The sequence below is a fragment of the Hyla sarda genome, chromosome 6 (assembly GCF_029499605.1).
Source record: "Hyla sarda isolate aHylSar1 chromosome 6, aHylSar1.hap1, whole genome shotgun sequence".
NCBI lineage: Eukaryota > Metazoa > Chordata > Amphibia > Anura > Hylidae > Hyla > Hyla sarda.
The window spans coordinates 296,829,005-296,846,275 of record NC_079194.1 but is presented as its reverse complement, the minus strand read 5'-3'; the positions used below and the strand labels follow the sequence as shown (position 1 = coordinate 296,846,275).

Sequence of the window (17,271 nt, the reverse complement as noted above, 5' to 3'; positions counted from 1 at the left end):
ATTATGTTATGGTCTCTGTCAGTGGGGAGAGGGGGGATAAGCAGCTGCCAGACTCCTCTGGGAACAAAAAGATGTCCAGGTCTTATGGCCCCCATACACATTAAAACAGTGGTTCTCAACCAGTGTACCTCCAGCTGTTGCAAAACTACAACTCTCAGCATGCCCGGACAGCCGTTGGCTGTCCGGGCATGCTGGGAGTTGTAGTTTTGCAACAGCTGGAGGCACACTGGGAAACACTGCAGTAGACAGTGTTACTTCTGAAGCCACTTAGGACTTATGAGCTGCTGTATGTCCTGGAGGAAGTCGTGTAGTCTTTCCAGTGCTCTCTGCTGCCACCTCTGTCCATGTCAGGAACTGTCCAGAGCAGGAGAGGTTTTCTAAGGGGATTTGCTCCTGCTCTGGACAGTTCCTGACATGGACAGAGGTGGCAGCAGAGAGCACTGTGCTCAGACTGGGAAAGAACTACATGACTTCCTCAGGAGCATACAGCAGCTGATAAGAACTGGAAAGACTAAATGACTTCCTCCGGAGCATACAGCAGCTGATCAGTACTGGAGAGACTACATGGCTTCCTCTGGAGCATATAGCAGCTGATCAGTACTGGAGAGACTGCATGACTTCCTCTGGAGCATACAGCAGCTGGTAAGTGCTGGAGAGACTACATGACTTCCTCTGGAGCATACAGCAGCTGATAAGTACTGGAGAGACTACATGACTTCCTCTGGAGCATACAGCAGCTGATAAGTACTGGAGAGACTACATGACTTCCTCTGGAGCATATAGCCGCTGATCAGTACTGGAGAGACTACATGACTTCCTCCAGGACATACAGCAGCTGATAAGTAATGGAAAGACGACATGACTTCCTCTGGAGCATACAGCAGCTGATAAGTACTGGAGAGACTACATGACGTCGTCTGGAGCATATAGCAGCTGATATATACTGGAAAGACTACATGACTTCCTCCAGGACATACAGCAGTTGATAAGTACTGGAAAGACTACATGACTTCCTCCAGGACATGCAGCAGCTGATAAGTACTGGAAGGATTAATATTATTAAATAAAAATAATTTACCAATCTGCATAACTTTCTGGCTAGTACCAATTGATTTAAAAACTATTTTTTGCCCCTTCCAGAGTACCCCTTTAGGCGCTCGATCTTCCTCTTCTACCTATAAAAAGTCCTACAAGTTTTCCGATGTTTGGTTCTGGGAAAGCTGGGTGACAACGAGTAGGGCCGCCATAGCAGCATGCAACTTTTGATTATATGTTTGTTTCACTTTCAAAATAACCTGTATTTACGCTTCAGTTTATGTAGCTACATGTGCTGAAATGATAACGAGTAACGATAACGAAGAGCGATAACGAGTAACGATAACGAAGAGCGATAACGAGTAACGATAACGAAGAGCGATAACGAGTAACGATAACGAAGAGCGATTCCCATGGATTCTGGAATGATATACGACACTATAGGATTTATTGGTCTCTGTATGTTAATTACAGGCGCACTGCACATGGTGGGAGGTCATGTCTGCAGATGCTATAACACAGTGTCTAGTTGAGAAACAAGTTGAGAAACATATCCGCCTACCCACAGGGGGCAGTGTTTCTTAACCAGTGTGCCTCCAGCTGTTGCAAAACTACACCTCTCAGCATGCCCGGACAGCCTTTGGCTGTCCGGGCATTCTGGGAGTTGTAGTTTTGCTACAGCTGGAGGCACTCTGGTTGGGAAACACTGGACTAGGAGGATAAGTAGCAGATTGGTGGGTGTCCGAATGCTATCACGAGAACACAGAGTGAATGTGAATGAAGCACAGAGTGCTGAGCTGGACAATGTCCAGAGGCTCCATAGAGAATGAATGGAGCACAGAGCGCTGAGCTGGACAATGTTTGGAAGCCCCATAGAGAATGAATGGAGCACAGAGCGCTGAGCTGGACAATGTCCAGACGCCCCATAGAGAATGAATGGAGCACAGAGCGCTGAGCTGGACAATGTTTGGAAGCCCCATAGAGAATGAATGGAGCACCAGTCACACATGTGCACTGCTGCCTCATTCATTCAGAGAACAGAGTGAATGTGAATGGAGGACAGAGCGCTGAGCTTGACAATGTCCAGAAGCCCCATAGAGAAAGAATGGAGCACAGAGCGCTGAGCTTGTTGTCCTATGTTATGTATAATGCCCCACAACCATTGTCCTATGTTATGTATAATGCCCCACAACCCCTCACCCTATTGTCAGTTTTTAATACAATTATTAGAATTATTATTTATTTATATTTTTTCTCCCAAAGAAACAGCACCCCTTTTGTCCATGGGCTTTGTCGGGTATCACAGCTCAGCACTCTGGTTGGGAAACACTGGACTAGGAGGATAAGTAGCAGATTGGTGGGGGTCTGACAGCTATCACAAGAACACAGAGTGAATGTGAATGGAGGACAGATCGCTGAGCTGGACAATGTCCAGAAGCCCCATAGAGAATGAATGGAGCACAAAGCGCTGAGCTAGACAATTTTCGGAAGCCCCATAGAGAATGAATGGAGCACCGGTCACACATGCGCACTGCTGCCCCATTCATTCAGAGAACACAGAGTGAATGTGAATGGAGGACAGATCGCTGAGCTGGACAATGTCCAGAAGCCCCATAGAGAATGAATGGAGCACAAAGCGCTGAGCTAGACAATTTTCGGAAGCCCCATAGAGAATGAATGGAGCACCGGTCACACATGCGCACTGCTGCCCTTTTCATTTAGAGGACATTTTCAGCATTGGGGAGGTCCCCAGCTTTCGCCCCCACCAATCAACTTTATATGAAGAATACCCCTTCAAACCATTGTCCTATGTTTTATATAATGCCCCACAACCCCTCACCCTATTGTCATTTTTTCATATTATTATAATTATTATGTATTTATATTTTTTTCCCAAAGAAACAGCAGTCCTTTTGTCCACGGGCTCTGTCTGGTATCACAGCTCAGCTCAATTGACTGCAATACCAGGAATAGCCCATGGAAAAAGGGTGGCACTGTTTCTGGAAATATGCAAAGAATATCAGAGAACAAAGGGGTTCCTCAGGCCTTGCAGAATGTTGATTTATGAGTTGAGGTTGGTTTAAAATACTTAAAAAGAAGGTATACTCACCTTCCCAGTATTCCCACTGCTGCCGTCCCAACGGTGCTTGGTCCAGGATGAGCAGCACTTACAGCTTTCATTTTCGACACAAAATGAACCTTCACCTACCGGTGACCCACCTCGGGCAATGATGGGCCTAACAGGTACTTCCTTTGTGTAGAGAAGACAACAGAAGGAAGTTGAGCCAGAACTGGACACCATTGGGACGGCAGCAGTGGGGGATCGGGTAGGTGAGTATTTAATTTAAAAGATTAGTCCAGTTTAGAAAAATTATGTAAAGGATAGAGGATAAATGCCCGATCGCGAGGGGCCCGACCACTGGGACTCCCCGCGATCTCCTGCCCGACGCCCCAGCTCTCTCCATGCCCAGGGCATGGGCAGCAGTCGGACCCCCCACGATCAGACACTTATCCCCTATCCATTAGGAAGGGGATACATTTTTCTAAACTGGAGGACCCCTTTAAGCCAGCTTGAGCCCGTAATTTAAAAAATATGTCGGGACGGACGACCCCTATGAGTTTTTTTTTTTTTTATCATATACAAAAAATGTTTTATCTAATAAAGTGAACACGATTTAGTTGCAGAAGAATAATTCCAGCCCTTAGGAGTTCACAGTAGGATTTTTTTAGGATTTTTTTAGGAGTTCTCCGAGGCTTGGATATAAAAGTCCACGAGAAGGAGGTCTAATCTTCTGTAACACTGTAGAAGCAGGAGATCGAAGCATGCGAAGATGTCCAAGAAGAGACTCCATCTCCTACGGGAAACAAAAGAGGCACAGTGAGATTTTGTGACGTCACCATGGGCACAAGCGGGCAGAACACCCACCCTCACCACCCACCGACTCAGTGTATTGTCAACGGTTTAGCCGTGGCGTGTGAAGAGAACGGAGACTCTTATTGTATCCTGTCCTAATAGGTTGGGGGCGGGAGAAAGGGTTAGGAGATAATAGGAGGACATGACAAAGATGCTGTCAGCCTACTATAATAGGCTGCAGGCCAACATTATACATAGCTGGAGATCAGAGCAAGATCACCTTGGAGATCAGAGACCCAACTAAAAGCAATGCTGTCCTACTAATCCAAAGCCTGACCCCGGGATACACGCTGTGGGGAAGAAGCTTTGTGCCGGACCCTTTCAGAGCCGGGGCTGGATGCATCCTCAAGTTGTACGTTACAGATTTCACGGTGATGTTACTTGCAGGATTTCCTTTCACTCGCGCTACACGGCTTCTATTGATTTCCATGGGGCTTGAATGTTAAAGGGGTACTCCGGTAGAAAACTCAACTGGTGCCGGAAAGTTAAACAGATTTGTAAATGACTTCTATTAAAAAAAAAATTAAAAAAAATCTTAATCCTTCCAGTACTTATTAGCTGCTGAATACTACAGAGGAAATGTTTTTTTTTTTTTTTTGGAACACAGAGCTCTCTGCTGACATCACCAGCACAGTGCTCTCTGCTGACATATCTGTCCATTTTAAGAACTGAAAATCCCCATAGAAAACATATGCTGCTCTGGACAGTTCCTAAAATGGACAGCAGAGGTCAGCAGAGAGCACTGTGCTCGTGATGTCAGCAGAGAGCTCTGTGTTCCAAAAAGAAAAAAAAATTCCTCTGTAGTATTCAGCAGCTAATAAGTACTGGACGGATTAAGATTTTTTTAATAGAAGTACTTTACAAATCTGTTTAACTTTCTGGCACCAGTTGATAAAAAAAAAAAAAAAAAAAAATAAGTTTTCCACCGGAGTACCCCTTTAAATGTGAAGGTGCAAATAAGCGGCTCTGTGCTTGGCCCCCTTAGTGGACTCTTTGTAGGCACTTTGAATCTGCAACAGGGCACCATGGGCCATTTATAATACAGGTCTCTTATGGGGCAGATGTGCTTCAGGGCCCCCTAGGACACCAGGGCCCCGGTGCGACTGCTACCTCTACACCCCCTATAGCTATGCCCCTTGGGGCAAGTAAGCAAGGATCGGCTACTAACTGGATCCACTATACCACTGGTATCAAACTGTGGCCCTCCAGATGTTGCAAAATTTCAACTCCCAGCATGCCCGGACAGCCGTTGGCTGTCCGGGCATGCTGGGAGTTGAAGTTTTGCAACATCTGGAGGGCCACAGTTTGAGACTATGATTTAAGGACTCCTAATCCTGACCTATCTGTACGGTTGGCATGGTCACACGGCACTATTTACCACCACGGCCAGGTAGCATATCCCTAATAATGATGTTCGGACCAAACTTTTTTAAAGGGGTACTCTGGTGGAAAACAATCTTTTGCAAATCAACTGGTGCCAGAAAGTTAAAACAGATTTGTAAATTACTTCTAATAAAAAAATCTTAATCCTTCCAGTACTTATCAGCTGCTGTATACTCCAAAGGAAGTTGTATAGTTCTTTTCTGTCTGATCACAGTGCTCTCTGCTGCCACCTCTGTCCATGTCAGGAACTGTCCAGTGAAGGCGAGGTTTGCTATGGGGATTTGCTCCTACTCTGGACAGTTCCTGACACAGACAGAGGTGGCAGCAGAGAGCACTGTGGTCAGACAGAAAATAACTACTGTACTCAGTTTCCGCTGGAGCATACAGCATCTGATAAGTACTGGAAGGATTAAGATTTTTATATAGAAGTAATTTACAAATCTGTTTAACTTTCTGGAGCCAGATGATTTGAAAAAAATGGCTTTCCACCAGAGCACCCCTTTAACTCTTTGTATGGGTTTCAGATTTTACACCCCAAAATACAATTCAGACCCCAATATACAGCAGCACTGATCTGCACCAATTCTCCCTGGTTCACTGCTCTCACAGAAACACTATATATGGGGTGACAGACTGTCATTACCAAAAGAACCCCAGACAGCCCATCATGTAGTCCTAGGATATGATAGACCCCGGTCTGGGACAAACTGCTGTAGTGGGCACCAATGACACAACTGGAGACCCCTGAGCCCCAATTACAACTTTGCACTCAGCCAGTGCTGTATTTTGGGCACTCTTCTAACAGGTTTGGCGATGTTCATGTGGGGGGCACATACAATTAATCTGATGTTGCTATTAATGGGGTCACTCTGATGTATTTATGGAGTCACTCTGATGGCAGAATTAATGGGGTCACTCTGATGGCAGAATTAATGGGGTCACTCTAATGGCATTATTAATGGGGTCAGACTAATGGCAGTATTACCAATGTCCTTTTAATGGCAGTATTAATGGAGTCACTCTAATGTTACTATTAATGGGGTCACTGATGGTGCTATTAGTGGGGTCACTCTGATGGTGCTATTAATGGAGTCACTCTGATGGTGCTATTAGTGGGTCACTCTGATGGTGCTATTAATGGGGTCACTCTGATGGCGCTATTAATGGAGTCACTCTGATGGTGCTATTAGTGGGGTCACTCTGATGGTGCTATTAATGGAGTCACTCTGATGGTGCTATTAGTGGGTCACTCTGATGGTGCTATTAGTGGGTCACTCTGATGGTGCTATTAATGGAGTCACTCTGATGGTGCTATTAGTGGGGTCACTCTGATGGTGCTATTAGTGGGTCACTCTGATGGTGCTATTAGTGGAGTCACTCTGATGGTGCTATTAGTGGGTCACTCTGATGGTGCTATTAGTGGGGTCACTCTGATGGTGCTATTAGTGGGTCACTGTGATGGTGCTATTAGTGGGGTCACTCTGATGGTGCTATTAGTGCGGTCACTCTGATGGCCCCATTAATGGGATACCGCTGATGGCCCTGCTAGTAATGTCATTCACACGATGCTGTAAGACGGTAATAATGGGAGACCTATATAGCGGCATTTTTCCCACTTTCCCATCACTATGACAGTCTTGTCTTTTATATACCGCACTCTGCAGTGTGACAGTATATATAGCCACAGTTAATGTGCACAGGCCAAGACATCTCTCCCAGGGATCAATGGCCCTTATGACAGTCACCCATTGTGCGCAGCTCAGCGGCTGTTTATAACCAGGGACCGTAAACGCATCATTTTATTACAGAAAATAAGGAGCGAGAATGGAGGATTTAAGACACGTAATAAGTACAGAGAGAAAGCTGAAATCTAATGTGAACCCGGCAACACGAGTCATTGTATGAAACAATCCCCACGAGAGCAACATAAAATCAATACCCCATACAAACACTCCATCAAAAAACCATCAAGGCGGAACGTGGCCGCAACAGACTGGAAAATAATACAGGATCCTCCAGAAATGTCTGGTCCCGATACGTGTACGGTACACGGCGCAATGAAGAACAGATGAGTCCGAACTGTACGGGATGCCAAGAGTTAAAGGGGTACTCCGGCGCTCCAGCGGAGGCAGTGGTCGGGGGGTCATGCCTTGCCCCCTCCATTCATGTCTATGGGAGGGGGCGTGTCGACCGACACGCCCCCTCCCATAGACATGAATGGAGGGGGCATGGTGTGACGTCACGAGGGGGGCGTGGCTCTGACCACCACTCCCGCAGGAACCTGGCGTTTGTTTGGTGTCTGCAGGAGATCCCCTTTGGATAGGGGGATAAGATGTCTAGCAGAGGAGTACCCCTTTAAGGAAAAGGGAGAAAAACTATGAAGAAGAGTATTTTTGTATGTTAACCCCACCCATGAGTACAGGCCACACCCCCATCTGAAAGGGTACCTTTCATCAAAAAAAGTTTGATACATTATAGATTAATGTATGCAGAATAACTTTCCAATTGTATGTTATTCAAAAATATGCTTCTTTCTATTTAATTTTCCACTTTGAAAAAAAGACCACTAGGGGTCTCCCTACCAGTCCTGGCCGCAAGCCCTTTATATAGATTTCAGACTCATGCTGGAGTCCTAAATCTCAGACTGCAGCCAGGACACAGACAAGCTCAGCTGGCAGCTCTGAATCTTCTCCTCTCTGTTTACAACTGCATGTGCAGAGAGAAAGAAAGATCAGAGCTCCGGTAGTAAAATGAATGAGGGTCTGCAGTAAGGCAGGGTCAGGAGTATGCCCTGCTGTGCTATGATCACAGTGCTGGCTCCTGCCTGTCTGATTGACAGGCGGGGAGCAGTGCTGAGCTTGTGTGTGTCCTGGCTGCAGTCTGAGATTTACGACACCAGAATGAGTCTAAAATCTATAAAAAGGGCTTGCGGCCAGGACTGGTATGGAGACCTCTAGTGGTAATTTTTTCAAAGTGGAAAATGAAATAGAAAAAAAAATATTTTTTAATAACATGTAATTGGAAAGTTATTCTGCATACATTAGTCTACCCTTTACAATCAGAGTGCCTCCATTATTATCATATTCAGAGTAATAGTATTCCAGTGGTTGAAGTGACAGTGAAGTCCTTGGAGGCAATTTATAAATGGATAATCATACCTCTAAGTCATAAAATGCTCTAAATTTACAATTAATTTAAAAATATGACTAAAAATAAGTAACAAATGATAACATATAATAGGAGACTAGGGCCCTTGCAGTCTAGAACCTAATACAGCAACTGTGTGATGTCATCATGTCCATATGGAGGAACTGTGTGATGTCATCATGTCCATATAGAGGAACTGTGTGATGTCATCATGTCCATATGGAGGAAGTGTGTGATGTCATCATGTCTATATGGAGGAACTGTGTGATGTCATCATGTCCATATGGAGGAAGTGTGTGATGTCATCATGTCTATATGGAGGAACTGTGTGATGTCATCATGTCCATATGGAGGAACTGTGTGATGTCATCATGTCTATATGGAGGAACTGTGTGATGTCATCATGTCCATATAGAGGAACTGTGTGATGTCATCATGTCCATATGGAGGAAGTGTGTGATGTCATCATGTCTATATGGAGGAACTGTGTGATGTCATCATGTCTATATGGAGGAACTGTGTGATGTCATCATGTCCATATAGAGGAACTGTATGATGTCATCATGTCCATATGGAGGAACCATGTGATGTCATCATGTTTATATGGAGGAACTGTGTGATGTCATCATGTCTATATGGGGAACTGTATGATGTCATCATGTCCATATGGAGGAACCATGTGATGTCATCATGTCCATATGGAGGAACCATGTGATGTCATCATGTTTATATGGAGGAACTGTGTGATGTCATCATGTCTATATGGGGAACTGTATGATGTCATCATGTCCATATGGAGGAACCATGTGATGTCATCATGTCCGTATGGAGAGAAATCTCTGAGGAATGTTTTCAGAACCTTGTAGAGAATATGAAGGGGGTCCGACCAAGTTTTAGCAAGATGTACCTTTATAAAGTGGTCAGTGAGTGTATTTTGTAAGAAAATTAAGATGTTCTCTACTGCATGTTGTATGGTAGCTCCTGTTTCGGAGTATACAGACGAGTCTATTGTCCTAGTCACCATACCTGATGTGTCTGCAGTGTGGCCCGCTGCCCTTCACCACGGTCCATTGCCTGGAGGGGGGCTACGAAATCTTGTATGAGAGCATTCTTCAGCTGCTGAATCAGCCGCAGTCTCTTCAACCCTGAGGATTAAAACACAATCCCATTATAGAGCGGTTCAGGAGGGAAGGATGGGAAAATCAATGGTGATATGTATAATAACATCACAATATCACAGGGAACATCAGAATTACAGCTCTCCCAGGACTGATTTCATTACTTTCTTACTTTCTTACAAGGAGTGATGTGCCCCCTGCACCCGCATCCAGGTCATGTTTACAATTTAGCTTTATTCCTTGCCAATATCGCCAGGCACCTTGCCGGCCAATGACGTGAAGAACGAGATTTTTTTGCTTAGAGTACTTGGCTCAAGAACTAGTTGTGTGTCTTTTCAGTATCATGGCATGAGGCCAGCAAATCGCTTCCCACACAGGAGGAGTTTACTCCACTTAATTAAAGCTGTTTTTTGTCTCATTCGAGCTTGGGAAATGTGACTTCCCTGGATACAGAGCGATGGAGGATGACCTCATCGACCAGCCCCCTCTGCAACATGCCATTAAGTGATTCCCCAATATCCTTCTCTAATGGATGACCTTGCCGGTGTCCCTGAGCCTTGTGGCATCTCTAAATTACTCACTATCTGCTCTACAGAGGCGGGAGGACAGACTACAGATCAGGCTTTATAGGCACATGAAGACCACCAATCCTCTCAGCCCCTATTATTTCTCTACAGCTATGGCAAGGGTCCTCCTTTTTACTGAGTATTGATTGAAAAACACACACAGCCCCACTGGCTCCAAAATCCAATAAAACATTGTTTATTATCAGGGGAATTAAGGAAATGGTAGTTACGCTACATAGATGACGTTTTCCAGAAATGACCTTAGCTAAGAGTAATGATTCATTCGGTCTGTATAGCTTGTAGTTGCTGGGAAACTACAACTCCCAGTAGGATCATACACCAAAATCTGTATTTTTCAGCTTAAAAAATCCCAGCTTATTTCATGCAAACATAAATAAATAAATAAGTAAATAAAAAATAAAATAAAAATCCAATGGAGTCCTCCATAAAGACCATTAAAAACCGCTTCGCTGCATCATGGTTTTGCCGCCCTCTATCTACCACAGTAGAGGTCTATTCACACGGCGGAATTTCCGCCTCAAATGAATGCCCAATACACTTCTATTGGGATTCTGCACTCCCGTTGACACTTCGGAATTTCCGCAAGCGGAAATTCCGAAGTGTCAACGGGAGTGCAGAATTCCATAGAAGTGTATTGGGTTTCATTTGAGGTGGAATTCCGCTGGCGGGAATTCCACCGTGTGAATAGACTCTAACGCTATCACCCTGTATTATACAAAACGTTCTACTAAATTCCACTCAAATGTCTCCTCTGTTCATTGAGAAATCTGTCAAAAACCGTAAATCGCAATTTCACAAAACGGGCAAAAAAGAATTTATGGGGTTAATCGAGGTTGCCCGTAGCAACCGATCAGGTTTACACTGTCATTTTTCAAATGTAAATTCAAATGTTTCCTACGGGCAACCGCTCCACCTTTCCTTTTGTTGATAATCCAGCACCGATCCCGTTGAGTAGACTGATCTTTTTTCGAGTTTTTATTTTAATTACATTTTTTCTAGATTTTTATTTTTTATTTTTTTTATTTTATTTTATTTTGAATGCAGACATGTTTATGGATTCCGACACATTTTGCTCAGTAAAGTTGTAGGCAATTTCGTCTACGGTCTGGTTCTCCATCTACATATTTCAGTACCTGAGAGGCATTGTACCCCCCATAACATCTGCTGTCTGAATTTTTTTTTTTTTTTTTGACGAACTCATTAATCTTGGCGGTGCGTGCCGGAGAAAGCTCCGCTCAACACTTCTGTAATCTCCTTTTTCTTCATCTTCAAAAATCAAGCAGAAAATCAACCCACGCCAAAGCTTAACAAGTCTCTAATGAGGCCTATGATACCACCGGGAGATGGAGACACCATATACCGTCACCGCGCGGACGCCGATACGGATGGACGGGCCCTAGCAGCTTATATAGAGGGTGGAATGACCACAAGGGATTAGATACCATACAGGTTATTGCGTTTTTGACTGAAGACAAGGTTAACGTATTCGGAGCCCAGCTGTCGGCAGGCCCACTCGGGGTTAATTTGTTGCCCACCAATGGTTTTGTCTTCCCGACAGTCAGTCTGTGACAAGCGCACTTTGGGGGATTACGCTTCAAGATAAAATTATAATTAATAATGAAAAATTGCCCTACTTTCCTGCTCGCTAAACAGAGATTATTATTAGGAGAGCTACTGGCTTTCTAAAAATGGATTTTTTTCCCCAAAAATGTGTTAGTGGGACACAGTCGAGAAACATTTTTTGGGAATTTTTTTTTTTGACAAGTAATTATAAGGTAAAGTAATTTAATCAGGGTTTAAAGGGGTACGCCACCGGAATTTAAAAAAAAAAAATCAACTGGTTCCAGAAAGGACTGGACTTTGTCCCAGTCTGTGCTTCAGCTAGCCAGAACATTATTAATTAACTATTAATGTTCTGTATGAGATGCAAGGGAAAGCAAGGGGACACCTCCTCCTCCTCAGTGAACTGCATGCAACATAAACAAGGGAATTAGGAGCTATAACAGGATAGAAACCAGAATTTATACACATGGAAGTAACCACTTTAGCTCTATTTGCTTTGACGGAACACAGCTGCAATACCACATATAATCTGAGGACAAGAGTGGCGCTGTTTCTAGAAGAACGCTATGTTGTCTACTCCATGATAACTCTTAAAGGGGTGCTCCAATCGAAAACTTTTTTTTTTTTTTAAATCAACTGGTGCCAGAAAGTTAAACAGATATGTAAATTACTTCTATTTGAAAAATCTTAATTCTTCCAGTACTTATCAGCTGCTGTAAGCTCCACAGGAAGTTCTTTTCTTTTTGAATTTCCTTTCTGTCTGACCAAAGTGCTCTTGGCTGACACCTCTGTCCAACTGTTCAGAGTAGAAGCAAATCCCCATAGAAAACCTCTCCTGCTCTGGACAGTTCCTAAAATGGACAGAGGTGTCAGCAGAGAGCACTGTGGCCAGACAGAAAGAAAATTCAAAATGGAGTAAATCTAAGTGGGATCCTATTTCTGGGGCCCGTACTAAGGACGGCCACACCGCGTTTACCTGCTTAGGGTTATATGGGAGATATATACATATATATATATATATATATATATATATATATATATTAGAATGACATAGGACAATATCTATCTGGCTATATCAGAGGAGGACAGGGGTAGGCTAGTGATTTGACCCCTGGGCACTGAAAGGTCATGAGTCCCTCACTAAACTCTGGAGCCTTGATAAAACTTGGCTTGGGCTACCTAGATGCATAAAGCAGAATGCTAAACATATTTGCAGCCCACCGAACCAGATCTTTTATGCCCTTTGTAGATGGATTCTACTGTGTTTAATAGTACAGTGAGTTATGCCAGGAGTATAGCTATATGGGTGCAGAGGTAACACCCTGAGCGGGTTTCTCAACCAGGGTGCCTCCAGCTGTTGCAAAACTACAACTCCCAGCATGCCCGGACAGCCTTCGGCTGTCCGGGCATGCTGGGAGTTGTAGTTTTGCAACAGCTGGAGGCTTCCTGGTTGGGAAACACTGCTCTAGGGATGTGAGATTAGGGAGCTTTGAGCCCCTCTGGCCATAGAGAGGAGAAAGGAAATAGGAACTATAGGAAGGTAATGAGAAAGAATGTAGAAGGGAAGGTGTCAGAGAGAATAGAAAAAGAATAAGAAATAAGAGAGGACAAAGGGAAGGAACAGAGAAAGGGGAGGAAGGGAGGGATGAGGAAGGTAAGAAAAGAAGAAAGAAAGAATAAAAGTCAGGGAGGAATGGAAAAGTGATGAAGGAAGGAAGGAAGGGATATAGAAGGGGGGGAGGGAAGAAAGAAAAGAAGGAATTAGAAGAAAAGAAAGAATGAAAGGAAGGGAGGAAGGAAGGGAGGAAGAAGGGAGGGAGGGAAGGAAGGAAGGAAGGAAGGAAGGAAGAAGAGAGGGAGGGAAGGAAGGAAGGAAGGAAGGAAGGAAGAAGGGAGGGAGGGAAGGAAGGAAGGAAGGAAGGAAGGAAGGGAGGGAGTAATGAAATAAAGAATAAAGGGAAGGAAGGAAGGAAGGAAGGAAGAAGGGAGGGAAGGAAGGAAGGAAGGAAGGAAGGAAGAAGAGAGGGAGGGACGGAGGGAGGGAAGGAAGAAGGGAGGGAAGGAAGGAGGGAGGGAAGGAAGGAGGGAAGGAAGAAGGGAGGGAAGGAAGGAAGAAGGGAGGGAGGGAAGGAAGGAAGGAAGGAAGAAGGGAGGGAAGGAGGGAGGGAGGGAGGCAGAAAGAAAGAAAGAAAGAAAGAAAGGAAAATAATGAATTCGGAAAAAAGAAAGAATGAAAGGCAGGATGAAGGAAGGAAGAAAGGGAGTGATGAAAGAAGTGATGAAGGGAAGGAAAGAAGGAAGAAGGGAGAGAACGAAGAATATGGAGGGGCAAGCTGTGCATAACTAGCTTGCCCCCTGACTGGTGAGCAGTTAAGGGGTTAAGAAATATACAGGCAAGGTTTTTAGCCCCCTCCCCCGCCTGTAAAAACTTGTTGGTAACTATAGTGGTATGTCCCATGGGTGGGGGGGGGGGGGGGGGGAAGGAGTGCACCAATCAGGGGTGTAATAGTTTCCCGGGCTTTCAGGGGCCCTCCCCTGGGTATTTATAGCTGTGGTGCCTCCCTTCCCCCCTCAATCTGCCCAGGACCCGGAGTTTTGCCCTCCCTCCCTCCCTTTTTGTATCTCTGTTTATTGTAAGTCACAGCTTGGCGGTAAGAAGACGGTGAAAGCGGGGTCAACCCGGGGTAGACCTCCACACAGGACGGTGTGGCAGCACCTCTCGGGTTGGCAAGAAGCCAATCGGTGTCTTTGTTACAGTTAAATTGTTATTTATATAAGTAATTTTATAAATAAAGCTGTGGCCGATCCCCACCCACGGAAAAGTTGAATTGTTGTTGTGTCAGTTATTATTTAATTAATTATTGTAGTAAGGGGGAGGGGTAGTTATAGCCTGCTCGGAGCTAATTGGGTCTCAACAGTCTAATAGAAATGAGAAAGAAGGTAGGAGGTAAGGAAGTGGCAGATAGAATATAAAAGGAATAAGAAAAAAGATAGGCCAGAGGGAATGACAAGAGGAAGGAAGGGAGACATGGAGGGAAGGAGAAAGGAAGGACAGAGGGAGGAAAAAAGGAAGGAAGGAATGGAAAGATAAGGAAGGAATTAGGAAAAAGAAGGGAGGGCAGGAGGACCCAGAAATGCTAACATGAAGGGAAATAAGAAAGCCCTGTTTACTTCCTAGCATGTCCTTTATGAAATCTAGATCAGTATTTCTGTCCCCGCCGGGTGTTGTTACCCCTTGGGCTGTGATCTTCAGGGGGAGGATTGGGAATAAGTATATAAGTAGAGATACGGCGCGGCCCGCTTTATTTTAGATTAACTTCATGGGTTATCTGCCGTCCCCCATACATCAGGCAGATCATGTACAGCAGGAAAGTTCTGCTCTCCATTTGGATATCTGTTCTGCTGTTAATGAACTATGTAGTAATTTCTCTGTCCGCCCTGCAGCGAGAGCGCCGTCCCACGCTGCCCGCCATCTTATCACTGGGAGCAGATGCGCAGCTTTTAATGCGTTTCTCTCAAGCTGCGATATGGGGAAGGAAATTATAGGGAATTGTTAATGCGAAAATAAAACATGGACGACCTTTTATTCTCTGCCAATGTCTCTGTATGGGATCAGACGGGACGGCGTGTACGACACAGATATACACACAATGGGGGAGCTTTCTGAATAGTGTTGTCGGCTGCTTGAATGTTATAACAAAAAGGGGGGAAAGTGCACTCACTTAAAGGGGTACTCCACTGGAAAACCTTTTTTTTTTATCAACTGGTGCCAGAAAATTAAACAGATTTGTAAATTACTTCTATTAAAAAATCTTAATCCTTCCAGTACTTATCAGCTGCTGTATGATCCACAAGAAGTTATTTTCTTTCTGAATTTCTTTTCTGTCTGACCACAGTGCTCTCTGCTGACACCTCTGTTCATTTTAGGCACTGTCTAGTGTAGGAATAAATCCCCATAGCAAACCTCTCCTGCTCTGGACAGTTCCTGACATGGACAGAGGTGTCAGCAGAGAGCACTGTGATCAGACAGAAAGGAAATTCAAAAAGAAAAGAACTTCCTGTGTAGTATACAGCAGCTGATAAGTACTGGAAGAATTAAGATTTTCAAATAGAAGTAATTTACAAATCTGTTTAACTTTCTGGCACCAGTTGATTTAAAAAAAAAGATTTCCATCGGAGTATCCCTTTAAGCTACCGAGATACCATTGACTCTATCCAGAGTATTACAAGTCTTAACTGGCCCTACACAACCCCATTACCACCAGGGACACCATCAGGAACTTTAGGGCCCGTCACTCCTGAAGCATGTGGGCCCCCTCTTCCCACACACATTCTAACCAGTTTTATTGAACCTTTCCCTTTAAAAAATAAATAAAAAAAATAGCCTGTGGTTTCCAGTAGATGCTTCCCCCCCCCCCCCCTTCTTCCGAGTTTCTTGCCATGGAGGAAAAATAATAAAACTAATATGGAGAAGAGATTGAAATTATTGCAGAAAAAGATTAAAAATACAGTGACAGAAAGACGGGGGAATAAAAAGTGAGAGTTATTACAGCAAAGGAGGCTCATCCATCACCATGTAACAGAGCTGGGAGAGAGGCGCGGCGCTCCGTCTATGACAATTACCAGTCAATTCTCATTTGGGGAGAAGTGTTATTTTAAACTGTTGCCTTCCAGCATTTTGTCACGCGCTAAACTTAGAGAAGGGAATAAAATGCCAAAGAAAAAATATCATGAATCGGAGCACAGAACCTGAGGGAAGAGGAGGGGGTACATACTTTACCGGCCAGGTCTAGACTATATGTCTTTACCCATGAGCATCAGAAACTGTTCTGAGGGCACTCCAACCAAAGAACGGGTTAGGTTGGGGTTTCCCTATGTGGAATAATGTGTAACATAAGATCCTGATCGAACAAATATGCAAGAAAAAGAGAGAAAGAAGAGGAGGAGGAAGAAGAGGAGGAGGAGGAGGAGGAGGAGGAGGAGGAAGAAGAGGAGGAGGAGGAGGAAGAGGAGGAGGAGGAGGAAGAGGAAGAAGAGGAGGAGGAGGAGGAAGAGTAGGAAGAATAAGAGGAAGAGGAGTAGGAGGAGGAAGAGTAGGAAGAAGAAGAGGAAGAGGAGGAGGAGGAGGAAGAGTAGGAAGAAGAAGAGGAGGATGAGGAAGAAGAGGAGGAGGAAGAGGAGGAGGAGGAGTAGGAAGAGTAGGAAGAAGAGGAGGAGGATGAGGAAGAGGAGGAGGAAGAGGAGGAGGAAGAGGAGGAGGAAGAAGAAGAGGAAGAGGAAGAGGAGGACGAGGAGGACGAGGAGGAAGAAGACGAAGAAGACGAGGAGGAGGAGGAGGAGAAGGAGAAGAAGAAGAAGAAGAAGAAGAGGACGAGGAGGAGGAAGAAGAGGAAGAAGAGGAGCAGGAAGAGGAGGAGGAAGAGGAGGAGGAAGAAGAGGAGGAGGAGGAAGAGGAGAAAGAGGAAGAAGATTTATAGCAAAGACTTATATTTATAACGAAGACTTAGATTTTCAGTTTAACCCT

General features: G+C 44.5%; 1 protein-coding gene across 3 annotated transcripts in view; it reads right to left on the bottom strand.

The window, feature by feature from the left end:
• Nucleotides 1-1,466: 1,466 nt before the first annotated feature.
• The window catches only part of TRIM44 (tripartite motif containing 44), a 74,898-nt gene continuing 59,093 nt past the window's right edge, over nt 1,467-17,271 (bottom strand). For 2 of the 3 annotated variants that reach the window (XM_056527875.1, XM_056527873.1), the window contains exons 5-6: nt 9,506-9,624; nt 1,467-3,890 (exon numbers count right to left, since the gene is read on the bottom strand). In XM_056527875.1, the coding sequence (XP_056383850.1) occupies nt 9,537-9,624 (88 nt within the window). In that variant the 3' untranslated portion in view covers nt 1,467-3,890; nt 9,506-9,536. Of the gene's footprint in view, nt 3,895-9,505; nt 9,625-17,271 lie in introns of all 3 variants that reach the window. The other variant, XM_056527874.1, reaches the window with a different exon arrangement.